A 25,429-nucleotide genomic window follows, 5' to 3' on the forward strand; every position below is an offset into this window, starting at 1 on the left:
GAGGACATCATCACACCGTGACAGCTAGGTGAGCCTTCAGTTGCCAGTAGTATACTGGGAACCGGGTGCTTGTGCCTACAAGTTCTCAATACTCCCCTGTTCCGGAGTGAGACAGTGCTCTTGAGTATTTGGACAGAGCCCGAGTCCATGTACAAGGCCAAGACACTTCGTGGCGTCCTTTGTGTATCAATCGACGGGACCGGCCTCGTGCAATCATTGAGCTTTGCCACCATACTCACATGCCAGCCACGGTGGTGGTCCAGTGCCCTGTTCAATGACATTTTACTTCATCCGTCTCCGAGGAACATAAAGTGCACCGGGAGTACAATGAACCCTCGTCCCCCCATTTCCGTGATTTAACATCCTGGCTCAGATTCAGTTTATATTAATGGCGCTTGGGACTATGGGCAAATAGTTGTCTAAGAGCTCTTTGACCTGTGGACTGTAAGGTCATAAGAGCTTGGATGTTGGTAACTCACTCCCAGCTCGACGATCCATCCAGATCCACCAATATGTCCTACCTGCAGCAGAACAGTGATCACGAACGTTTTCCCTATGCCATGTATAACCACACGTTGGGTATACACCAAGTTGTGGATCCCCGCCAATTAAGCAGTCATGCGTTGTTTGATATGCCCGTCTCTTCAGCTTCGGTGAGTTGTATCTACATAGTTAATTTTGCCGTTATGATTGACGGAGTCCAGAATCCTTCCATCCAGTCTTCTGGTAGTATCTCTCACAGTGTGGAGATGTTTGTCCCGATGAACATTCCGCAGTATAACAGAGACGGCTCCTCGACTATTATGTTCCAGGCGAATACAGAAAGGAATAGTCTGAGCATCCCTTTAGAGGAGTGTCTTCAGCCCGGCGGTGGAATGCATTTGAAAGACGCCCAAGAAATCATGTTCCCGACAGTCGACCGTACCCAGGTCCAGACTTTCAAGCTTATTATCGCTGTAAGCGTTCGCACCCTCGACTAATTGCAAATTTTAAGTTCAGTGTTAGTGGCCCGGATACGACACAATGGAGTACCCTATAGATATCGGGACGAATGAAGTGCCTATCACAAGGGCTGATCTCGCGCGTCAAATTGCATATCACTTTTTCGGGTTTTTCATCGTATGTGCACATATTCTTCCCTTGCAATTTTTCGTTCATACACTGTCAATCAGCAATGCGATAACGGTCGTTTCACTCAGAGGTCACTTTTCGAGTGGAAAGTGGGAGGGCGAGACGGGTATTCGTTCCATCAGATCTACCTCTCAACATTCTGGAATATCGAAGGCACCTCTTGGGGTGCCTCCATCAGAGTCCTGAAAAATGCCTAGCGCCTGCTGCACGCGTCAACTTGTCCTCCCCGCAAATTCTGTATACCCTCATTGCATATGGATACCATCACACACGCCTGAGGATGTGTCCACTGTCTAGTGTATATGTTGTACCCCGAGCACTAATATACACAAAAACTAAGCTGAAACACTCTTACACGTCGTTGTTGGCTCACCTCTCTGAAGGCCATGGTCGTCATTAACGTGGCTTTTTTTTTTTTTGATCATTGTTTATTGTCCGTTGGGGCGATGCCCTATGGTAGACAACACATACAGGTATATACTTGTTCATTACATTATTGCTTTGCGAATTTCGTTTGATGTGCTTTCATTGGTCCAGGTGTGACACGAGGACAGGTAAGGCCAGCTAAAGGCGATAGGGGATCATTTGTCTGCTTCATCTTCTTCGTCATCTGCGGGGGTTGACATCTCCAAACGTTTGTTCTAGTCTGCGTGTACTCGCTATGAAGCGGAGTAGGGGTTTGATGCATTTTTGGTTGCTCAACAAGTTCTTGAGATGACTAGCTTGGGGACCTATCTCATTCCGGAGTGCGAGTCGTTGTCTGGTGTACTTCGGGCAGACGAGTAAGAAATGGTGTACTGTTTCTTCGCTGCGATGACATTGCTGGCAGGTGGGACTGGGGACCTTCGTTATTCGATGTAGATGCTTGTTCAAGGGGGCGTGCCCTGTACGAAGTTGAAACAGCAGAGAGGAATGTCGTCGTGGGAGCTTTTCTACCAGCATGGAGAAGTGCTTTGATGGGGCGGTCTCGTCGATGTCGTGAAGGCGCTGATAGCGTGGTGAGGTGGCTTTTTGTGAGACCTGAGGTGTGATATAATATAGGCGTAGCGAGTAGGAATAGAATATGTACACCTCAGGCCTTGGCCACGGGTGACGAGACTGGTAAATGGCTTCATATATGTAACGAGCAGTCGAAAAAACATTGTAGAATGTCTTTGAACTACATCTCACAACACTTTACACGAGCATGGCATTATGGTTATTGCGGCATCCGATGAACGTGATTGGATTTAGACTTGATACCAATACTTATTCTTGCCAATGAACCAGAAAACCCGCTGTTCCTCCCCATCGTCCAATGTTGCCGGCCAGACAGTGCCAGTCGGACATTCTGTACTAACTCGTGCGTGAACGGCTTCTTCACGGTACAAGAAGCATACGATGTCTACGAGTTCCTGTCGGTCACATACTGCCCTAAGCCTCCACCGCAGCTCGGTCTATCGGATTGAGATCAGGCACACGAATAAATTTGTCAAAACACTCACCTGGGAAATCCCTGGATGAAAAAAAATGATGCCCACCACAGCATGTAAAATAGCATTCCAGGTCTCTTGTATTGTACCACCACGGATATCTAGCCAACGTCGAGGTAAGGCAAGAGCTTTTGGTTCCCTAATGATTTCCACTGTCCAAGGACGAGCATGGAGGCAGGAAACGATGACTGGCGCAGAGTATCCAACCAACAAGATGAGGGGTGGGGATGTCTGTGACATTCTTTGTAACAGGTCCATAACCACATCACCAGCACCAAAAGCCTCAAAGTACAGGAGGATCAGCAAGTTGGTGAATGACGCCCAGATACAAAACATACTAGGTAGTGCGCCTTTGATGAACCTAATTCTGATGACGCATTAGCTCGATCAAACATATTTTGAGCCAGTTTTCGTTGTTCGTAATCCAGACCAGCGACAAACTCGGAAAACGTTGACTCGGTGCATAATACGCAATTTACGATTTTTGATTGTGTCTTCTTAGCACAAGCGGCGTCGGTTCCAGTCACCGTTTTTCCATGTTGACGTTGCATGCTCTCATCCAGTGGTGTGTTCGTAGGGTCCAAGCGCAACTCGTATGGAGGCAATATAGCGCTTCCATTGCCCTCGTTATCGTCTCCGTCGAGTGCATTTAAGCGGACTTGGATGCTAGTCTCGATATCATCGTCATCTATTCTCTGTGAGAAGGAAGGAACTGCAACTGAGGCACCGCACAGACCTGCTTTTTTGCTGTTCCAGTCAAGCCTTGTTCGGGCGTTTCGCAACTGTGCCGTATCTATGATGAAATTGACCTGTGTGTTCTTGTCAGTGCAACACTTCTATCACGCAGTCTAGTCATCGACGTACTTGCCCCTCTGACACCAGCTGGAGCAGTGCTGCGGTGTCGCCATCAGAGGCTAACAAGGGCCATTCCAGGATGCCAACTTGCTCTGCAAATACCTCATCCAGAGCGACAGCGTCTTGGAACAAGTCTCTATGTATCAAACCTCCGATGGCGTTTAGGTTGCTACAATTACGTCAACCAGTAGAATCGTCAGTCAATGACTTTGCTCACACGTCCGATATTTTCAATGTACGTCCCGGCTTCATCTTTTTGGGATCACGAACCACCTTTGACAGGACTCCGCGCCGCAAAAGGTTGGAGGTTGCGAGGGATACAGACTGATTACCTGCACTGTGGAGCAATTCCGCTGCCAAATCAGCGTCATAATGCTCGGTAGACATGCCAAAAACCATCTGTAGAACGGCGCAAAGGTAGTAAGAAGCGAGTGGAAAGGTCAAATGAACAACCGCCACCTTTAGTGCAGCTTCCGCGACTTGAACTACATCATCACTCGTGTTTGTGGCATATGGAACTTCGTCTGCTCCATGAGTGAAAGACTGTCGGAGAAACTGTTTCTCTCGACCTTCTTCGACGGTAGCTTGCCATACAAATTCCCAAGCAGGAGCAATAGTTGTGTTGCAAAGCACATCGAAATGATGTATGATGTCATCCACTGATGCCGGTAGCTTCGTCCGAGTTGTGTGCTCAACATAACCAACTCTCCTAATTGCGGTCAGCATCTCCATGGGTTAAACAGTTGAAAGTAAACTTACAAGGCATTCTTGTCAACATGCTTCCGAAGAAACTCTATGTGATTTACGATGTCAAAGTTCGACGGGCTTTGAGGATCTTCATCGGGAAGGTACTCGGTACCCCTATGCTGAACCCAAAGGTCATGCCATCGGTCTTCGAGGCGCTTCATGTACACGTCTTCACCAGTATTCTCCCGGAGGTGTGAGAGGCGGAGGCGGACAGAATTACGCGGCACAGCAGGAAACACCTGATCGAAAGCTGAAAGATCAATCTTGACCCCACCGCGACATCGAGCACGAATCACAGCAGATGCATCACGGGCAAGCTCGTCGTATTCTCGAGTCCAGTGGAATCTAGAGCGCCTCTGGTGTGATGTCTTATTCTCTGATTGGTCTGCAAATGCAAATGGCAGTTACGTCTGAATGCGCAGAAAGGCAAATGAACAAAACTAGCCTTCATTGGTCTTGACCTTTCCTCTCGATTTTCCGATTTGTTGCGCAAGAATAGGTGGCCCTTGTTGAGCTATGAGAAAATGCACCGATTTCTCAGGAGGATTGGTTGCAACAGGAGGTAAAGCTATGGAGCGCGAAACCGCAAGCGCTTTCGGCCTTGCGATAACCTTGTTTGAAGCCAGTCGAGCCTCCCGGATGGCGTTTTCAATTTCACTTCGCCATCGATCCGTATCTCTGATCGAGCTGGATTGTACAAAGCGATTGCGAACAGCTAGAATCCGGATGCCAATGGTGCCCTTAAGAGGCCCGGGATGCACGTGCTCAAGCAGCGCTTCCCAGTCGCTTTCCCTCTGAAGCTTCGCTTCTTCGGCCTTCTTTCGAAGCATGGTTTTGGCTTCGATGTTCTGCATCGTACAAGGCTCCGCCTCGTCTCGTTTCTGCCTCGCTCGTGCTTTCTTTATTTCACGCAAAACCTTTTCAGTAGCGTCTTTGAGGTAGGCGACAACAGGCGCACGTGGAGCGCTGAGAACATGGCAAATCTGCTGCAGCTGTGAATCACTATCCTCTTCGTCAAGTGGACTGCAAGCCGTGGCGTTGTCTACAGATTGATCTAGATAACGCTTCTGGTACCAGGTCAAGCGGTATTCCAAGTCCCAAGATACTCTCCGGCGAAGGAACCGCACAAGAGGCGTGTTTGCTGGAGGTCCTGAAGCGCCGTGTGTTGGACAAACGGTGCTTTGTGCATGAGCAACATCTCGACTGACTTTATGCAACTCGTCCCAAAAAGCTACACCATCACAGCGGGATTTCACAGAGATATCCCTCCAGTAAGGCGGGGAAGAATCTGAAAGAGCCCATAGGTATAACGGTGCTGTTTCATTGAAGCGCCAATATTGTGGCGCGGCGGATGGTGCGGATACCCGCCACCCGTCAAAAGAGGCTGCCTTGAGTGCAACTGTCCGACCATCGGAGAGTGTACATGTGAAATCCGCGTCGTCATCCGTGGATGGTTCGTAAGGAGTCACAAGGCCAAGAAGCCGAAGGGCATCTAAAAGTTCCAAAACGCGAGATTTGGAACGTGACTTTCCCACCTGCAGCTTTGCTGATATACGGTTCGGCAGATCTCTGACTAGTGTCTCTCTGCCCTCCGCAGAGGCTATGAGCTTTGATAGCTCTTCGTCGTAAGTGAGAACGGCAATGAATGAGCAATAGATGGCAATGGGAACGTCGAGCTGGTACAAGGAAATGTCGATTATGGAATGCTCGTGGGACGCAATACAGGGCGAAGAGTGTTGTTCGAGCAACCCAAGGGTAAAGACATGAAAGTCCCGCAGCCTAGCCGCTTTCCCAACTCTGAAACCATACAACTGCGCTACCGTGGTTCTCTCCGTAAGCAACACGTCGCGGATCGTTTCAGAGTCGTATGCGAAGAGTTCCTCCGCCTTGGCAACGTCAAGGACCTGATGTTCATCATCTTTCCCAGATTTCTCTATTTGCAGTAGATGAAGCGGTAGAGTGGTGCACTGTGAAACGCTGCTTGAAGCTCCGAAGTCCACAGGCTCCTGAAATGTCTTGACAGGCAGAATGTTAGGAGCCGGGGCGGTGTGGCTCAGATGATGTAAGAACGCATTGATTTTCTCTTGGGAAGTGTCTGGGAGATAAACGAGGCAGGCAGGCCGAGTGCTTCCGGTGACAGAGAATACAGTGGTTTTGAGTACTTTGATGCGACTACGGCTTTCCATGTTCTTTACGGTGGCGTCTGCGGTTCTCTTGTCGATACGAATTCCTGAGGGTGCACTTGCAGGTTCTCCACGCTGAGCCATATCATTCAGCAGAGCCATATGCGCGTCAAAAAAATGTTTTGTGTGCAGATTTGCAATGCCGCCCAAGTCCTGGATTACCCGGAAAAATTCGTTCTCGCGGCGTAAATGAGATATGTTCAGATTTGTTTTGACCTTATCACCAGGCGTGGATGTCCGCGTGCGCTTGGGTTGGAAAGGTGTTACTAGTGGTGGGGATCCCTTCCGTTTCTCTCCTATCACAGTAGGCATTACGTCCGCCTCCATCAACTGTCACATTAATCGGGTGATGCAAAATCAAACATAAGGTTTACTTACAGGGGACGTCCCCAACAGCGCAGGATCGATAATCATAGATTCTTGTGCAGAAGGGCGGTTATCCATGACGAATAATTCATCGGCTCTTGTACCATCCACTACTTGCTGTGGGATGCGAACGACCTCTGATTTATCGATTCGGTTATCAGAACCTTCACTCGGCAGTCCTTCTAGCACAGTACCACGTTTCCGGCTAGAGGAAGCATCATTCTCGCAAATTGTGGGTTTCGATTTTCTATGAGATCTCCAGGGTTTTGGTTCCTCTGCATGTACGTCTACAGGTCCATTGTAGGATCCCATAAGGTCGCCGATGTTGGTCGTAAGCGCGACGCCATCAGACGGTCGCGGTACTGCGGCTTGCACATTGGCGTCCGCCACAGCTTGACGAATACGGTGTTGCTCGTCGCTGGGATCCTCATGTGCCGCCGATGAGGACAAGCCGGATGATCCCTGAAACAAATGACTTCCTTCCTTTGGACTCGAAGTCGGGGGCTCAGGGGCAACATGAGATGTGGTTGGAGTCATTCCTTGTCGAAAACTAACTACGCCGGTCATATCTGAGCTTTCTGGAGGGTGTCCACTGGTCTCTGATGGAGGCGCTGACAGGACTCGTGCGGCAAGAACAATAACATTGACACCCTCCATCGATCCACTCCTTGGAACTTCAGCATGGCAAACGGCTTGTTCAGCATCGGGCTTCTGTTTGGGTGGACGGCCGCGCCATTTAGGAACCTTACGTACCGTCGAGGTTCCATCACCCTCCTCAGCAATCGGGTTTTTGCGAGGTCGACCACGCTTTTTCGTGGGATAGAGATATCACCATCCGCCTCACCACGTGGCTTTTTCGGTGGGCGGCCCCTCTTGGCTTTTGGAATAGGTTCTGGCGTATCCTCAACCGCTTCGTCATCTCCTGGATCTTCGGTTCCTGGCCTTTTACGCTTCTTAGCTCCTGTGTTCACTTTGGCGCCCTCCTTGTCTTTAAACATGTCTTCGTAGTAGTGGAGAGTTTGGTCGTCATCATAAAACATTGCCTCGTGGAACACAGCAAAATCACCAGCTTTTGAGAGATCAATATCAACATATGACGTCGTGGTATCTTCGAGCTTTTCGCTGGCCATGACCGTCGTATATGCTGCGAGAGTATAATATCGATGTCGTCTTTCCCGCCCAAACGACTCCATGAAGTCCGCTATCCCGAGATCGCTGAGATGAGCGGGAGGTTGACTCTTGGCTGCTCGCGTTAACAGAAGCTCAATAGTGCGTTTATCGAAATTGCCAAGAGCGCTGCAGATTTCCTGTGAACAGAGTCAAATTATTGCCCTAGCGCGCTGCATGGAGACTTACGTGGAGAGTTCTGCCGGAAGACCCTGCTTCTTCAAGTACATCTGACACTTGTTTTTGGATTGTGCGGTTTGCCCTGACTTCAGTGTAACCAGCTGAGAGACTAATTAGAACAGCCTACAGATGAATGATGTGTCACACCAGAGATATCATCAAACATGATTTCCTTGTCATCCTCCTCGCCTTCTTGAGGGGCAAGGATGACACCGCCCTCTGGGAGTTGGTTGTCTGGAGCAACAAGTCGTATGCACTTGACAAGCCTGTCTTTGACTTTGGAGCTCGGAACCAACACACGTTCTATCACTCCTTGCGCAATCAACTCTCGCAGACGGGTTTGGAAGAAGCGACGGTCTGTCTTGGTTGGATTCGTAAAGCCCTGCAGAGACTCAACAAAAACTCCGCACTGTAACTGAACATGACCTACGATGGTGATAATCAAGTTATTGGATGCATGAATATTGTTCTGCGAGGCCTTCAACAACTTGACGATTCGGTTTTTGATTAGTGTAAGACTAGACAAATGTCTGGAATCTACAGGCTCAAAGTCGAGTTCTGATGGTACAGCAGAGGGAGTTCCATCTTCAACAGGGGTTGCATCTTGCGGATGACTCTCTCCAATAACAATAGGCTCATCATCTTTGGCTTCCTCTTGCTGGATCTGTTGCCAGAACGCGCTGCGCTCGACAAAATATTTGTGAATGCAGGAGTGATTACCAACACCTCCACGCCGTGCTTTGATGCTATCCTTGCATCATTACGAGTTTCGTAGGAAGAAAGATCGAGACATACATTAAGCCAAGCTCTAGCAGTTGTTTGATGACATAAAAGCACGTTTTCTGATCATACTTTGTCTTGCGCCCAAGCTCGACAGTTGTAATACCTTCTTCGCGACCTCTGGTGATGAGTTGCAAAGCACTGTAAACCATCGGACTGAGTTTCGAAGCCTGCGAAATGATGAGCTCAGGTTAAATTAAATGACGATTGTTACATACTCTGATATGAGATCCGTGATCGCAGCAAAAGATGTCTCCGGATCAACAGCAATCCTGAGATCTTCGCTATATTCTGCTTTTAGATCCTCCAATGACCTATCGCGTGCATTTTCAACGAGAGTGAGTGACGGTGGGGCTTCTTCGACAAGTACCTCGCCCTTAGCTGCCGCCTTACGCTTTGCGCTCGTCTGAGGAGCGATATACACTTCAGATGATACGCCTACAGGAACTGTACCAACGCGGACAGTGGGCTGCTGGACAACTATAGACCAGACAAACGCGCAGAAAGCATCGTCGACGACCTGTGGGTGGGTAGCATCGTGACTGTAGAATCCTACGATGAAATCTCGCAAGCGGGAAACGTTACAACCTGCAGGAACGGCGGGAAATAACAAAAATCAGATGCTGTTCGAAAAAATGGATATTTGGAAAGAGATGTAATGATGGGGATTCGAACGATCTTCTTCACGATCAGCACTCCAAAAAACGCCGAGGATAAGATGAGATCAGTACATAGTGCTCACGTACCAAGATCGCCGTCGAATGAAAGCTCTCGAAGACAATGATGCACGAGCTCATCCATGATCAGGAGAATTATGAGTAGTCCTAATCAGTGAAAATAGTAAGGCTCCTCCAAGTGGAGTCTGGGCGCCACCTGACCAGACGGTGTAGGATCGCAAAATTTACTCGATATCAGCTATCACAGGCTATAGGGAGAAACTGGACAGTGGGCTAGCGTCGTGAACGACGATGAGGGAATTTTGAAAAGTGTGGTGTGACAAAGCAATGTGACGATGGCGGGCCGCCCCGACAGTTGTACAACAACCGTTGCTCAATAACGCGGCTAATCCGCCAGAATAAAACATCCAGTTAGTTGGCCGTTATTTGCACAAAGAATGAGATATCTTTCTACTCTAGCTGATGTACTCAAAGTATTGATCACCATCACTCATTGATCATAGCGGTTCCGTATAATGACACTGAATATTATAATATCACCAACCGCAGCGCTAGCCGGCTGTCAAAAAGTTCTAGGATTCAAAATGTATATTACTAATAGTAATAACCACAGCATTGTCTCTAAATGTTAAGCACGGACCGCCGATGTAGTGTATTAATGTCAAAGAAAGAAAGATATTACAATTCGCTAGTTCTTCACCTATATACTCTGAGTCAGTGCACGAGACACCAAAGCTTTGAGGATCATACAAGACCATACCTTGTCTCGACTGCACAACCGACAAGAGATATTCCAGATGACATCCTTCAATCAGATGATGTCCTCATCATCATCTATGACAAAGCTGCCGATGGCATACTCGTCTGGCAAATCGTCCTCACGTACGGGAGAACTTGACACACCAGCGCGGCGTTTTGCGCTCTCACCTCGAGCATATACTTCCCTCCTCACCGGTCTGGTGGCAAACACGGGACCTCCCGGCAGGGCTTGTGTGAGCAAACCCCGTCGATAAGCAAGTGACTGATCGTAAGAAGGAGAGACCTGAGTGTTTGCAATGTCCTTGATGAATTGGCGATCGGAATCACTTTCGACATCATCTTCCGAGTGCGACGATCCCTCACTTGCTTCGTCACCAGAGTGGGCCGCTTCTCCGTCCAGCCACGGGTTATGTCGCATAGATACAAACAGCTTTTGCTTGCTACGCTTAGGGGGCGGACTTGATCCCCAAGAAATGACATCTGTATCCTTTCGTTTTAGACGTCGTTGGGAAAGAGGTGGCATGTCCAATGCCGGTGAGTTAAGCTCTGCGGCTGCTATACGCGGCTTGAAAAACCGTCCAGCAGGTCGCACAGCGAATGAGGCGTCGGGAATGTCGTGATCAGAAGAGTGTGTGGGTGACTGAATGATACCTCGGCACTGGTAGAGAGGTGGTGGCATTAGATGTGCCCCAGGCAAGAGACCCCTTCCGTCTATAACGCTTTCATCAGTTAAATAGGCTATCTGCGCGAGGACTGCGCTCCTGCAGTGGTGCCATGGGCGGAGACGACAGAATTTGGATGTCAGGCTCATCATCTGATCCTAGTAGCCACGCCTATGCTTTGTGTATTACCCGTCACCCCGTCCTGAAGATGAGAGCAGTGATGGTGAGCGATCTGGGGATCGTTCTCGGCTACTCCCATTCCGTTTGTGGCACATATCGGTCGGAGAGTTTCTGGGACTACACGACATTGATGAAGATTCTGCAGCTTGCTCAGGGTCAGTTTGGGGCGGCGGGGAGGACGATATCTCTATCACGTCATCCGCATCGCAAAACATTGGCGACGAAGATAACATGCTTGGCGCTGAAGGATTATCCGCCTCTGAGGAGCTTAAAAGTAGCGCGTCGTCTTCGGTAAGACGACAGGAAAGACTTTGGATTGTAGATGGTTTTTCGCAACCATTCGAACGATCTCGAACTAAAATCGGAGCCTCATCGGGTGAAGACGAGCGATATCTGGGCAAAGCTGGCCGCTTTTTTGGAGGGGAAGGGTTTTACGAGCGATGGCCTTGCAAGCAGCTAGTGACATTCCCTGCTCGATTTCGACATCATCATCATCGTCATCACCTTTTCGCGAAAATTGGCTAGTCGTCAATGGTTCTTTTTCCTTCTCCTTCCCCTTCCTGCGTGACGTTGCCGGCTGTCGTTTCTTGGATGGATCCATCGTACGTGCCTTGCGCAGCTTGTCCTTCTGTGTACTGACACCAGCAGGCGTCGAGGCAGTACGGCGCATATCCATGAGATTAGCCTCCAATTCCATATCTGTCGAGTCATCCTCTGCAGCTGTGGGATCAAATCCTTTCGTCTTTGCCATCTTCCTCTTCTTCGTGTCTGCGCCCTTGATAAGCAGGTCTTTAACACTGACAAAGCCCGTGCTTGCGCCTTGAGGTATATTCCTAGCAAGACCGTCAGTTTCGCTTGCGTTTCTTGCCCTTCGGAGACGAATCCTCGTCGTTGACAACTGTACTCTTCTTTCGCGAAGCATGTTCTTGGCGTACGTACTCTTCAATCTCCATTCTCTTCTCGAGTACTTGGGGCTTCGCATGCTCAGGGAGGAGTCGTGGGATGTCGCCATAAAGTTCAAGCTGATCGCCGCGGACGATACATTTCTGCAACTCGCCGTATGTGTCCTTCGCTTTGTCCCAATTTAACTCCTCGCGGATCTCGGAGAGGAGGACGTGGACATAGCCGTCCCGTTTACGGCCCGTGCGCCCGACGCGTTGAAGCTGCACATTACGACAGAAGAGTAGTTATACACATGTAAAAGGGACGAGTTAGGTGGTACACACCATGCGGATTGGCGTCTTTTGTGCGTCATAACATACAATCATGTCAACTTCCCCGATGTCGAGACCCTCTTCGCCAATAGAAGTGGAGACAAGCACATTGAATTCACCAGCCTTGAACTTCTTGATGACCTATTTCGACGATCTTATAAGCATACACCCAGGGACGGAGCACTAGACCCACCTCAAGCTGCTCCTTCTGCGCAAACCCCTTCCGGCCTTGTTTATCTGTGCCCTGCCCAATGAACCTCGTCACCTTCAAGAGGGGACTCTCCTCATTAAGGATATGTACGATCTCATCCACACACTCTCGGTATGTCACAAACACCATAGCTCTCGTCTCCTCCCCCTCACCCATCCGTGCCCCAAAGTGCTGCAACAGCAGCATCTTTAGCGTCTCCATCTTCGGGTGCATGCCGTACCCGCCTGGACGGACTTTCTGCACCTCGAGCTCACTTAGAAGAGCCATAAAATTCTTGTCCTTGCGCAAGCCACTCGTTGTGGAACCCTTCTTCTTCCCTGAATCGTCCTCCTTTTCAGTGGAAATTTCCAGCAGGCAGTTGTGACACATGCCAACGCTGGCTTCCATCTAGCCGTGCACACGACTTGTTAGGCAAGACATATGTACGTCGCAAGGAGTCTCACCAGGTACCCCATAGCACGCGCTAATGCGCCGAGCTTGGACAGCGAGGAAAATGCCCATTTATGAGGACTGTTCCGTTGGGAACCAATGCGTTGCATGGTAGCCTGGGCACGATAAGGGTGCATCTTGACTGGATCCACCACTTCTATAACCCCTTTGCTAGAGAGTGGTTTAAGGATGGTCTACCCATACGTCATCATCCAATAAGAGTGACCAAAAGGAAGGATAACTGACTATCATTACTTCCTTCAAAAGTTCCTGAGCTTTCAGAACATCGTCGGTCATCCTGATGATGTGCTGTTTAATTTCCTAGATACCAGATGTCGATCCTCATGTCAGCAGTGACTCGAAACTTGCGTTTGACCCTAACCTTCTTGTGCATATACTCGCGGAGGTCAATACTATTTTCATCACGAATTTCAATACGACTAATGTGCAGTGAATCAACGATGCTCTGGATAGCTTCAGGTGTACTTCCGGGCGTTGCTGTTAATGCCAGCACGCGATGATGGGGATTCTTGGCCATTAAGAAACGAATGACCTGTGCGTAGGCATAGTCTCCTGTTCCCTTGTGCGCCTCGTCTGCACGCTTCCCTCAGTAAACCAAATGAACATAATTAACTGCAGGTAACGGACCAATGACCATAAGGACGATATCCCGCGCATCGCAGTTTTCCGTAGTCAGATCATTGATGAGAGTCTGCGGTGTCATGTAAAATATACGTTTCTCCTCCCACTACAAAAATCCGAGTCAGCTTAAACGTCGATCACGTAAAACAAATACAGACCATCCTATACCTATATGCTCGAGGGTTGTTTCCGGTAAGCTCGACTGCGTCACAACCAGGAATGCCACACGTGCGGTGGCACGCGTCAATTTGTTGCGCGACGAGAGGTTTTGTTGGGGCAACGAACACAACTTTTCCCTTCGGAAACCAGCGATAGACTGGAAGAAATTAGATTTTGTTTGACAAGAAGAGCCGTGAGGGATTCACAGTTAAGCATTACGACGCCTGCAATGAAAGTTTTTCCCAATCCGGTGGGTAATGCAACGAGGGTGTTGTCAAATAAGCAGTGTCTAACGATGTTGAACTGATAGTCACGCTTTGGTTGGTTCAGGGGATAGATCCAATGTTTAGCTTCGAGCATGTCGACCTTGAGTTTCATAGGAGGTAGCTGTAGGAGCGTCAGTAAATAGGGTGCGTGCCGTGGCATAATACACACAAGTCTGGGGAAATTAAGATGTATTTTGTGCAGTGTAAGAATTGTACGATAATGTTCAAGGAACACGCTTACCCAACTAGAGACACGTATCAGCACTGTTTCATAAGTTGTAACAAACCAAAAAACCTTAGACATACCTGACACGAATGGAGCAGGGAACTGCTCAAACTCGACGTTCTCTTCGTCGTCATCTCCATCATCTCTTCCCTTGCCCTTGACAGCCTTTGGCTTTTTCCAGCCTGACTTTGCAAACACAGTATGGTCCCACTGCTTCGTCTGAGGTGCTTGTTGGCCGAAAGGTTTGCGGGGACTCGACTTTGTTCGCTGAAGCGAGGAGCGTTTAGTGGGACTTTGCCTACTAGAAGACGTCGGTTGCGCAACATCTCCAAACAGGGTTCGTTGCACAGTATTTTTGGAGGAAGGAGGACGCGCATGATTGCTTGGGCCTGCCACTGGGTGTGCATTTCCCTTATATACCGCATCAATGAACGTGTCTAAGCGCTGAAGCTCCGTGTCGTCTATCTCAAGAGAAAGATCGAAAAACGAATCCCCTTCGTCCAGAGGTTCAGGTGCCTTGGGTGCAGGCGGGGGTGGCTTAGGAGGGTTTCGAAGTGGAGAACGATGAGCGGCCTCGATGATGTCCAGTTCGTTCAGAACAGCTGAGTCAAGTTCATCGTCAAATCCGTAATCGGACGAACTCATTACGAGGACGGGAGGAAGAGGAAGAAATGAACGACCAGAACGCGAATGAGTGACAGTTTATTCTAAGCATTACGCGACGGTCACATGACACAATGAATCAAATTCTCGTAATACCTACAACATGCTCTAGTGGGTACCTGGGTGACGAGGATGCATCAAAAACGAGGAATGAATATTTACTTGTCAAATCATTACTACAGACTGTCCTCCGTATTTTTTTGGTTCGTCCATACATAGAATACTTATTTTTCTTACCATAATGTGTTCGCGAATGCCATTACAAAGGCGCTTATATTATAAGTTGTCATACAAAGGTTTCTACTGCATGTCTTAGCGATGCCATGAGTAGGACTACACAGCTAGCCAGTCTAAAAGCATGCACTCGCATAGAGGAAAACCGGTCCTATACCCAGCCTTCCCAACGAGAAAGCATGCGCCACCTAGTATCATTCCATCAATAATGAAAATCCGGCTAATCTCTTGACATGTCGAATAAGGGATTTTTCTCCCCTGCAAGCTTGGCAACATTGATGTGCAAAACCATTGCAGACCCCTTCGAGTGGACAAGAAAGTAAATAGGAGCAACTATGCACAGAACCTAGAGTGGAATGTCCAATGAAAGGTATGTGATCCTCTGGTGGCATGTTTGAGTGCATATATGTTTGTCCTGGATGCGGGGCTCGAGTGGAGAATACGAGTATTTTATCTCAAAGGCCATCTACGATCTGTGACATAAGCTCAGGTCCTCATGATGACTCAGCGCTCACTGCCCAATGTTTCAACACTCAACTCAAGGAATTAAATTGATTAAAGCCAAGCTGAATAAGGGTGTGGGGTGTTGAATCATGTGAGTAATGACTTCTGTGAATCCCAGATATTATTACCCCACATGCCAGATGTGACTCACATAAAATGTAAACATTTTTGTTATTTATGCGGTGAAAAGTTGTCACTATCAGAACCTGTGATATATCATGATGGCTTTGTCAGGTGAACTGTCGGTGATCATCCTGATATAACTTGAAGATAATTCCTGGTATATTAATTAACCCTACCTAAACAGCTTATCTGTTCAACTAACCGGTGGAAGAATGCGTTCAGTTTGAAATAGACAGTTTGAGATATTGGAGGGTCCAAAAAACAAGAACTCCTAAGGGCTGTCCATAAACTATGTACAGTGGGGAGACAAAAAATCAGTAAGAGATAAGGAGCGGGGGTAAGGTACTAGAACATATGACATAAACATCGACGGAATGAAACCAAGTACATATATACCGTAGAAAGAATAAACTAACGAGTGTGGTCAGGAGTTATACGTAAATCAGAACAAGTAAGTCAAAAGTACATCCCACGGGGGCTGTCAGACAGCATCTTGAGATGAATTACAACGATGGTTCTGCCGGAATAGTATCCACCAAAAGACCCACAGTGGAGACGAAAGCTGACGCTGAGATAAACACTAGGAAGAGGGCACCGATCCAGGCATTCTTGGCTAGTGCAGCTTGGGCTGAGGTTTCGATGATCGTGATGTATGCAGCAGCCCCCCTACTGATCATACTAGAATTGCAGAAGCACGTATCGTAAACGTCGGAATACTGGAGAATACACGTCGTGATCACCCAGCCAGAGTTTGCAATGGCCAGCAGTTTGCCCATCTTTCGTAGGCAGTGCGAGAGTACCAGGGAAACACGTGCAGATAGCGGTTCTCGTGGAGGCGGATCGTTTTTCGATTGGAATAAGCTGCAGAATAGTGCGCGAGAATACTGGAGCTCAGGAGCATCATCCAAATGATAGTCGATACGCCTCCATAAATGAAGTAACTCAGAGATCGACACCCCATGCCCTGCCTGAAGTTAGCCAACACGATATCACATATACCACAAGAAACGCACTGTCGTAGGAGTGAACCACTCTATTATAATCGCTCCTCCGATTGTTCCCCATTGTAACGCAAGCGCAACACATGACGCGAAAGCCATTCTTGTGAACACTCCAGGCACCCAGTGGCTGCGCTGCGTAGGTATCGCACAATATGCCCTGATTTGATCAGGGGTCCCACTTCGATTGTCGGGGTGGATAGAGGATGTTAAATCGCTGGGCTCGCTGGCCCACACACCATCCCCGTCGGTTATATTGACGGGAAGATGTTTTTGAGCCTTCTCTGATGCCGCTTTGAACACCTGGAACATTGTTTCTGCTGTGTTTGCCCATGCCAGCGAACGCGAGTAATTAAACACCGGAGGAGTGAGGAGTTCGTCTGGAGACATCACTTCATCATCCCGAGCAGTTATGGTGAGAGCTCTTTGGGTGGAGGTTCCAGCAGGAACATCTGCCATTCCTGTACGCGCATATTGGTCGGCACGAGCATAAGCTGCTTGTAAGCGATTGAAATCGCATTTCGGGGACTAGTACCAGCCATCCAGCTACTATTGGAACCAACCATAGCCACATTGAACTAGTGGCTCCACCGTCGGCCTGAGTGCTTGTGAAAGCATTTGACGGTGAATTGGCTATAGACAGGATATAGGCAATAATGACCCAGGCGATGGAGGTCGCGGACGCAGCTGACCACTTATGAGGGAGGTCCGTCAACTGAGATAAATATTTCCACCAGCAGTCGTTTTCCGGAAGGACAACAAGAGAGGTGAGTTTATCGGTATGCAGATCTAGCGGGACTTGCTGAAGGCTGCTGACGATAGAAAGTGCGAAATGTGAATTGGGATAGGCCACCGATTGACGAAATCGGCGATTGATCCAGCGAGAATTGAGGAGGGTGACGAATAGAGAGTAACCAGCGAGTACTGGTGACCCGACGGTCAAGATAGCAGACATGACATCATCGGACCTGTACTGTGCCCCAAAGGGGAGCTGCGAAATCAATGCGAGATATGGCAGTAGCCACGAACTGAAATCTTGCGAAAGTGCAGGCCACTGGAAATCCTGCGTATTCCCACAGACAGAGGTGCACAGCGAGTAGCTGATCGCTGTCGCGTCTGCAATATTCAACACGGGATAACCGTTGCCATCAAGCAGACCAACTAAATTATTGGTAATATTTGCATTCGTCGTGATGTCGGTGAAACACTGAGCCAAGTCCAGTCCAACAACTTTGTCGACGGAGTGCACCAATAGTAAGAGAGTTACTAGTTGGCAGAGGGAATGGGTCAGAAAGCAGAAAGCTATGTGCGATTAATTGCACTTACATGCCTGAGAGCCTGTGTGTAAACGCATTCTTTTTCAGCTACTCAAGGTAGATGTGACGCGTACGAGTATCCTTGGTGTACTAGAAATAGCACCACAGCCATTAGTAGCGCCGATATTTCATAGAAAATGTCTTACAAGACTGCTGTAGAAAGGAACGAATGGCACTGTTAAGAGTCAAGACATTGTGCGTGTTTTATATGTGCGCAAAGTCACCGCGACCTCAAATGATAAGGTCCATATCGTCATGGCTATCTGCAATAGATTCCTGTGCGCATCTATCAAAGAAGGTGACGTGGATAGGCATGAAGACAAGATAAATGGCATTGGCTAGCGCTCAGATATGCATACCCGAGCCTGCCAGTGAATGCATAACCGTCGGAGATAGCCACCTCAACACTACTTACCCAAGGACCAACTCCAGGTCTCAATATTAGAATAACCTATGAACGCAGACCGCGTCTTCAAGGTTCGCCTGTATAGGATATGCGTAGACATGCTCACGAAAAAATCAACATGCTAGTTCAGTCGTGAATGTTGCCTGAATCATTTGCATTATTCCCAGTGTTATGTCATCGTGTGCATCTCTTCTGCCAAATCAGCATCTATGACGATTGTGAAGCGATGTTCAATTCAAGTTTTAGACGCCCCTTCGCTAATCAGCAAGGTATATAATTACCTCCGAATTCTCTTGTTTTCCAACGTTCCATCATGGAGATCCACAAGTCGTAGCAGTGGGCACGTCGGTCTGTCGATTGTGACCAAGTGCTTCAAAAGTTCGAACGCATATCGCAGATAGGGTAGTGACCAGTTCATGCGCGTTGACAGACGGATTTGGTCTTATCGACAACCTTGTACAAAACACTCTTGAAGATGTTGTAAGCGTCATATGGTTGACAGCGGACATGCATCATTGGATGATAGTGACCAAAATAGGCGACACCTCGCGGATCAGTTGAAAACTTTTGATGACCGGTTGGAAATTTGCAGAACGAGGAACGACAAGGCAGTCTTCAATAGACTATATATTGCCGCACATACGAATCATCGTGCAGCCGTTCCATTGGAAGATCATAAGGCTGAACTCAGCCATGAGACAGACGGAAAATGGGTACTGATCACGAGCATTCAAGTTCCCCTGCCGTTCTGTGTATGTCATTCCGCTGAAAAATTGTATCAGAACACAGCAATGAGAGAAACAAAAATTCGCTGTTAATATATCCCCTGCCGGCATGTGCGTGTGTTATCGCAACAGGCACGTACGAGCAACTGTGATGGTGCCAGGGCAAACAATCCAGTCGGCGTTTCCCGAGTAGGCTGTGACTGTACAAGTCCATGAATCAAATTCAGCACGAAGGCTAAATGCTGCAACGGAATATATTTATATACCGCAGCAACAGAAACTTGTTAAGACGCCGCCGCCGCGCTTTACGAGCCTGGGCCTCAGACTGGCTGTGCAGAACTGTAACTATGATACAGTTACAGTGTTCAAATCAGTGTAGCATAGCGTAACCTGCCTCCTACCTTTCACTGTCTATTTCCCTCTCCCACTCATTTCCCGTATCTCGCAGGAACAGTACGAATACAGTGACAGTCTTCAGATTAGTGTATCATAGCGGTATTTTGTAAGGTCCGCGTCAACCTTTGCTTGATGTTGGACGGGGAATATATCCACAATGCGGAACAAATGATGGATACAGAGTTCCAAATTACCTTGGACTGGGATGTAGAGTCCGGGAGAAGATTCAACTTTGTGGAGCTGCAACGTGACGAGGGGTCGAGCGCCTGAAGTAGGATGGGAATGTGGTCACGGATCATGATGCAAGCGATGATTGGACTTAACGTTGACCCGGACCTGGAACCTTAGTTCGACGTAAGAGACGGAACTGCTTAGAGTCATAGGCAGGCGAGAAACGGCGGATGCACGTGACTCGGAGTATCAGACTCGGACTTATCACTGCACCCCGTGGAAAGTTTACTTGAACGTCCTTTTTTCTCCCACTTTAATGTCTTCGAAGAGTATTGCCAATGAAGAATGTGCTATGATGCAGGAGGAGGAGTGGGAAGTGCTAAAGGTTTGTTCCGAGTTAAAGTACGGGATTAAAAGCTAATTGCTGAACGAACAGTCGATCTACCCAGACGTATGCATATCCAACGATACTGGACCGTTCGGACGTGCGATCAAGCTAGAGATCCCGGTGGAACTCTCGCCCGCACGAAGTGTAACCATATTATCACCTCAAAATCACTCTCACACGAGCCCGCTCACTGCGCTCCCGCCTTTCTTACTTGCGTTGATTCTTCCGCCAGAGTACCCGTTACGCGCACCACCCCGTATTACGTCGCTGACGTGCACACATGGATGGTATCCCAGTAGTGACCTGCATAAGCAGCTCGCTGGGATGTGGACTCATGATTCACAAGGGGTTCTCTATGCCTGGGTAGCATTCATCAGCGGAGCAGAGTTCTTGGAACCCCGGAACATCACGATAATTAACCCCTCCCCTTTGATACTCCTTCCGCTGCTCGAATCCTATAATGCCCATGCCCAAGATTCTGCATTTGCTGAAACGTCGTTTCCCTGTGCGATATGTTTGTCTGCACGCAAAGGAAGACATTGCGTTCGACTTGCATGTACCCATATATTCTGCCGTTCGTGCCTGTCAGATTTCTGGGGGTCATGTATAAGAGAGGGGGATATCGGACGAGTCGTGTGTCCTGATCCTGTGTGCGTGAAAGCGGGACACGAGGCTGGCGAGGAAGACATAGCGAGGGTGGTTGACGAGGAAGAGGTGAGGAGGTGGAAGTGGCTTAGAGCCAAGAGGGCGTTAGAACGGGATCCTGGGATGGTGCATTGTCCTGTAGCGCTGTGCCAGACGCCTGTGCCGAGTCCGGAAGAGGACGAAGAGAGCGGGTGGGGGAGGTTACGCACGTGTCCGAGGTGCGAGTTTGCGTTTTGTGCGTTTTGTAGACGAACGTGGCATGGACCGATCAACGAGTGTCCGTTGCAAGTGACAGAGTCGTTTGTGATGGAGTATGTGGAATTGGCAGAGGGGGACGCTAGACGGGTTGAGATTGAGAGAAGGTGGGGTAGAAGGAATGTTGAGAGACTTGTTTTGAAGTATGAAGAGGATCGATTGACTCGTGAGTGGATTTCGAGGTGTAGTATGAGTTGTCCTGGATGCGGGGTTCAAGTGGAGAAGAGTGTGGGGTGTAATCATGTGAGTGTTCGACGTTCTTCTGTGAATCCCCCTTTATTACCCCAGATACACAGATGACTTGCATAAAGTGTCAACAACACTTTTGTTATTTATGCGGAGAGAAGCTACCAGCCTCAGAGCCATACAAGCACTTCAATACTATAGGAATGAATTGTTTTGAAAAGTTGTTTGATGATAGTCTAGTCTAGTCTGGTCTGGTCTGGTCTGTGCAGTCACTCTTTGTAATTTTATAAAATTGAAACCCAGCACTGCATTTTCAACGTCGTCAACGTCGTCGTCGTCGTCGTCGTTCACCTTGACTTGCTCTTCTTACTTTCCTTTTCTCTTCTCTTCTCTCGACGCACAGCGTGATACCAGTTTAAATCACAATTTTTTTAAGTTCCAGCTTGGTAATTCTTTTTCGTGCGTCGGGATACCCCCCTCCTATTAAATTTCAGAAACATAACATACCCCTCTTACTCCTCTCTCTCTCTTATCCTACAACAATGGACATTTACTCAACTTCCTTCACTCATCCACGTCGCACACGCCATATTCACCCAGATTTCCCAAATCCTCTTCCACCAGACCCAGTACCTCCAGAAGATGTCGACAAACTCGCCATACACGCAATGTCCATCCACAACGTACACATTTCTTATCTACCTCCAGATCACACTCACCGCGGTTGCAACTTTTATATCTCCGGTCCATACCAGCAGGTCATGGCTGCCCGTGGTATGCTACTCAAGGACTGTCCAGTTCAGGTCCGTCTACCTCTCTTTTCTCTCTTCAATCATTATCTCATCCACCGCACAGCATCGCACAGCAATCAAAGTCGCTCGCGCTGATATCCTAGACGCTCCTTCCTCAAAACCAACCCTCAAACCAGACGTCCGTCGTAAACTAGACGACATCGCAGGCGCTACTCTCGCTCACATCGCAGTAGTAAACTCCCCTCTTGCCTTAAGCAGTCGAACTCCCCCAGACGGCGTAAATAGCGCAGGTTGGAGCGGTCTCGAAACAGAACGTGTATGCGAACTCGTCATCACAGGTCAGGGCGATGCTACGGAATTAGCAAGGGTCCGTTTATTGGTCATGTTAGACGAACTCGTCCGTTATACCCCTTTCCTTCTCATTTTCATCTTGGCCTGACGCATTAATGCCCTTAGAGCGGTCTTCATTCCGAAATGTGCGAGATCGACCAGAAGCTCCATGCGATCGTCGCAGGGAGGAAGAGACACGTCCTCCAGAGCATCCAGGAGGAGACTGCCACAAATATTTACTTCCCCTCCCCCTTGCAGGCATTGGTGGGCCCTGATATCATTCCAAATACGACACCTACACCCGGAGTGCGCCAAGGTCAAAATATCATATGGATCACCGGAGAGTTCTTTGGAGTACAGAGAGCGAGGGACATGTTGTATCAGTTATCCGTGAACAAGGTCCGTCTGTCAGCCAACCCTTGTGAGTTTTTATAACGTTTCCTCAGAGGAAATCTGTCATCTCGCGCGACACCGTCATCGTCCCTCGCAAACTCGACTGGATGGTCCTCGACCGAGCAGAAGACCTCAAGTCTATCATGAGCGACAATGCTACTTTTGTCCAATTCCCTCCTATAGGCAGTTCCGCCAGCCTCATCACCGTCTTCGGAGACCACCGTGTGAATGTGCAGCGTACAATTCGGTCTATAATGCAACTCGTACGTCCTCTTCTCTTCACATTTCATATTATTCAGTACATTTCGGACTCTAGGCCTGCCAATACTACGTCGCCTCGTTCTGGCTCCTACCTATCCAGTTTAACGTCCTCCTCCCCCCTACAACCCTCAACTCTTCGCAAGTAACCACGCTCCTGAAGCAAATCTCACTCACGACTGGTGCGGAAGTCGTGTTCAAGAGCATGTGCTTCGAGATGCATGGCCTAGAGTATGAGGTACGCGCTGCGGTGAATATGATTTTGGAATTGGATATCGTCAAGGTGTGCCTTATTCCCTCACTAAGTCGAGCATGCACTGACTCCATCCAGGCTTTCCACCACGAGATTCGCTTCCAAGTCGAGCTAGCCAACGAGCACCGAGAATTCATCTCAGGGAAGAAGAACGGCAAGATCAACAAGATCATGCAGACGACGAATGTCAAGATCAAATTTGAGACATTCAACGATCATAACTTCCTTATTGATGTTTCTGGCAACGACGCTTCCGTGCTCACTGGTCTCACTCTCTTGCAAGAAGAGCTTCCGGCGGAGATATCCTTCCATGTACCCGAAGCGTACCACAAGCGCATCATCGGGATTGGCGGCCGAAATATCCAGCGGATCATGAAAAAGTATGGGGTGTATGTCAAGTTTAGCAACGCAGAGGAGTTTGCGGCTCTGGGAGGGTACAATGACAATGAGGATAATGTCGTGGCTAGGACGCCCTCGAAGAATGCAATTAATCTGGAGAACCTGAAGCAGTCGGTGATGGAGATTGTGAATCCAAAGGTGCGTCCGGCTTTACCCATCACCCGTTTGTCCCCTCTTTCCCTTTATCTATTTCCATCCCTTCATTCTTGGCATCTGGGAGGTGGGTGCTGACGAGGCGCAGGACAAGGACTATGTGAACGAGACACTGTCAATTCCCCGGCGATACCACCGCGCGCTGCTTGGCGAGAAGGCTATATTCATACACGATATCGAGACCAAGACTAACTCGCGCGTACGGTTCCCTGACAAGGAGACCGCTTCAGATGTTGTGACGATTTTTGGCCCCGAGAGTCAGGTGCAGATCGCTGCTGCGATGTTGCTGGTATGTGTTCTTTGCTATGCCGAGTTTGGTTCTGACGTCAGAGCAGGAACACGTTCCCTTCGAAGCAGACATGGCGGTCCCGCCCAGCGCCGATCTTCCTAAAGTTTGTGCATCCGCCGACTTCATAACCTTTGTGGAGCGCATCAAGCGCGAGTTCCAAGTGATCATCACCCCGAACGTCAAAGCACCTACGTCGAGCCCCACCAATGGCGCCTCTGCGTCGTCCGGCAGTGCAGTCGCGGTCGGAGACGTGGGCGAGTACTCGTTCAAGTTCCATTGCCAGAGGAGCAATTCCGATTTCCTGCTCGCGGCAAGGGAGCTGTTGGAGCAGTTCTTGCTGAATCATAATGTCCATGTGTACCCATCGCCCACGGCACATACACATAAACGGGGTGATTCGTTCGCGGAGGCGTTCCCGCACTTTGATAGTAAGGTGTTGTCGACTGCGAGGAGGCATGGCGAGTGTTTTTGGTCGTTGTTTTGATTTTATTTAGGTGCTGACGGTTTTGATTTTATAGAATCGGTTGAACTTACCCGTTCGGAAATTTTGGGCGATCGGAGGTTGAGGATGGCAAATTCATCGCCAGACGTAAAAGCATTGTTCAATGCTCCTGCATACATATACGATCTGGAGGAGCATGAGGACTCTCAATCAGCATATGGTCCGCCAGGAACGGGCCTCGATTGTTGGACACCGCTACCCCCGATCGTAAGTCCCCTATCTCCGATTCCAAACCCTTAATGACACAGACCCAGGGCACGGGGATGGCTACACGACCACGAAATACTGAAGACGCGCTCAAACGCGGGTCAGACTCGCTACTCGAGTCAAAAATTAAGGAACAGATCAGCAAGCCCCGATCGTTGCAGAACCGGGCGCAGTCGCTTGATCTCACGTATTCGCTCTCTCGTATCACAGAGGCGAGTAATAGGCTGCCGCAGCCTGAGTCGCCTACAACGTCGACAGCGGGTGGCGATTCGAGCCCGACGAGTGCTACGGCGCCGTCGTTTCCGAGTGTGTATGGTCCGCGATCATCAGCTGTCATTGGCTCGTCGTCGCAACGAGCTGCGATGAGGAGCGATGCTGATGTTGTTGATGAGGTTTCGAGGGTGATGTCGAACCTCGGGTTGTAACTGCTGCTGCATCTGTATCTTTTTTCTTTTTTTGTTCTTCTCTCGCTCGCACGCGATCAGTCTCAGTCTGCTCTGCCTAGGGACTATCCAGCACAGGATCTATTCAAAATGTACCAGGAGATCTTCTCTACGTTCCCTTCACATCTCGCACT

At 48.8% G+C, this 25,429-nt stretch overlaps 6 protein-coding genes across 6 annotated transcripts; 3 read left to right on the forward strand and 3 right to left on the reverse strand.

Annotated features, from left to right (window-relative positions):
- The first annotated feature begins 269 nt into the window (after positions 1–269).
- Positions 270–1,498, forward strand: BJ212DRAFT_284370 (uncharacterized protein). Its single transcript, XM_041342823.1, has 4 exons — positions 270–653; positions 705–956; positions 1,006–1,119; positions 1,173–1,498. The coding sequence occupies exons 1-4, from the start codon at positions 465–467 to the stop codon at positions 1,326–1,328; spliced, it is 711 nt and encodes a 236-aa protein (XP_041198842.1). The 5' UTR covers positions 270–464; the 3' UTR covers positions 1,329–1,498.
- A 799-nt stretch (positions 1,499–2,297) lies between these two features.
- BJ212DRAFT_1314962 (uncharacterized protein) lies at positions 2,298–9,932 on the reverse strand. Its single transcript, XM_041334140.1, has 15 exons — positions 9,628–9,932; positions 9,096–9,469; positions 8,897–9,051; positions 8,532–8,847; positions 8,249–8,483; positions 8,111–8,202; positions 7,561–8,061; positions 6,767–7,528; positions 4,667–6,709; positions 4,218–4,579; positions 3,918–4,167; positions 3,676–3,857; positions 3,468–3,627; positions 2,942–3,298; positions 2,298–2,885 (listed from the first exon to the last, which is right to left on the reverse strand). Exons 1-15 carry the CDS (start codon positions 9,680–9,682, stop codon positions 2,568–2,570), a joined length of 6,162 nt encoding a protein of 2,053 aa, XP_041198843.1. The 5' UTR covers positions 9,683–9,932; the 3' UTR covers positions 2,298–2,567.
- Positions 9,933–10,369: 437 nt separating this feature from the next.
- On the reverse strand, positions 10,370–14,951 carry BJ212DRAFT_1443684 (uncharacterized protein; the record flags this gene model as incomplete). The annotated part of the gene is made up of 13 exons (XM_041337865.1): positions 10,370–11,028; positions 11,233–11,562; positions 11,595–11,992; positions 12,099–12,322; positions 12,386–12,514; positions 12,567–12,971; positions 13,028–13,207; positions 13,260–13,334; positions 13,396–13,607; positions 13,662–13,761; positions 13,814–13,971; positions 14,021–14,201; positions 14,376–14,951. 13 exons carry the CDS (start codon positions 14,949–14,951, stop codon positions 10,370–10,372), a joined length of 3,627 nt encoding a protein of 1,208 aa, XP_041198844.1.
- A 1,382-nt stretch (positions 14,952–16,333) lies between these two features.
- On the reverse strand, positions 16,334–18,182 carry BJ212DRAFT_1294999 (uncharacterized protein; the record flags this gene model as incomplete). Its single annotated transcript, XM_041332276.1, has 4 exons — positions 16,334–16,798; positions 16,844–17,356; positions 17,379–18,094; positions 18,155–18,182. 4 exons carry the CDS (start codon positions 18,180–18,182, stop codon positions 16,334–16,336), a joined length of 1,722 nt encoding a protein of 573 aa, XP_041198845.1.
- A 1,976-nt stretch (positions 18,183–20,158) lies between these two features.
- On the forward strand, positions 20,159–21,561 carry BJ212DRAFT_1259206 (uncharacterized protein; the record flags this gene model as incomplete). Its single annotated transcript, XM_041330001.1, has 3 exons — positions 20,159–20,227; positions 20,279–21,373; positions 21,427–21,561. 3 exons carry the CDS (start codon positions 20,159–20,161, stop codon positions 21,559–21,561), a joined length of 1,299 nt encoding a protein of 432 aa, XP_041198846.1.
- A 297-nt stretch (positions 21,562–21,858) lies between these two features.
- BJ212DRAFT_1443687 (cytoplasmic protein) lies at positions 21,859–25,277 on the forward strand (the record flags this gene model as incomplete). Its single annotated transcript, XM_041337866.1, has 10 exons — positions 21,859–22,074; positions 22,172–22,465; positions 22,525–22,797; positions 22,845–23,054; positions 23,108–23,332; positions 23,381–23,839; positions 23,943–24,143; positions 24,190–24,607; positions 24,638–24,852; positions 24,900–25,277. The coding sequence occupies 10 exons, from the start codon at positions 21,859–21,861 to the stop codon at positions 25,275–25,277; spliced, it is 2,889 nt and encodes a 962-aa protein (XP_041198847.1).
- Between the last annotated feature and the right edge of the window lie 152 nt (positions 25,278–25,429).

The sequence above is a fragment of the Suillus subaureus genome (assembly GCF_016647635.1).
Source record: "Suillus subaureus strain MN1 chromosome Unknown BJ212scaffold_2, whole genome shotgun sequence".
Taxonomy (NCBI): domain Eukaryota; kingdom Fungi; phylum Basidiomycota; class Agaricomycetes; order Boletales; family Suillaceae; genus Suillus; species Suillus subaureus.

Excerpts from the sequence above, each read along its gene's own strand:
- BJ212DRAFT_1314962 (XM_041334140.1), bottom strand. The coding sequence starts at position 9,682 with ATGGATGAGCTCGTGCATCATTGTCTTCGAGAGCTTTCATTCGACGGC. Across the intron at positions 8,203-8,248 it reads CATGTTTGATGATATCTCTG|CTGGTTACACTGAAGTCAGG; the intron begins GTGTGACACATC and ends TTAGTCTCTCAG. Across the intron at positions 2,886-2,941 it reads CATCAAAGGCGCACTACCTA|GCTTTTGGTGCTGGTGATGT; the intron begins GTATGTTTTGTA and ends CTGTACTTTGAG.
- BJ212DRAFT_284370 (XM_041342823.1), top strand. The coding sequence starts at position 465 with ATGTTGGTAACTCACTCCCAGCTCGACGATCCATCCAGATCCACCAAT. Across the intron at positions 654-704 it reads TGCCCGTCTCTTCAGCTTCG|AATCCTTCCATCCAGTCTTC; the intron begins GTGAGTTGTATC and ends GACGGAGTCCAG. Across the intron at positions 1,120-1,172 it reads ACTTTTTCGGGTTTTTCATC|CAATGCGATAACGGTCGTTT; the intron begins GTATGTGCACAT and ends ACTGTCAATCAG.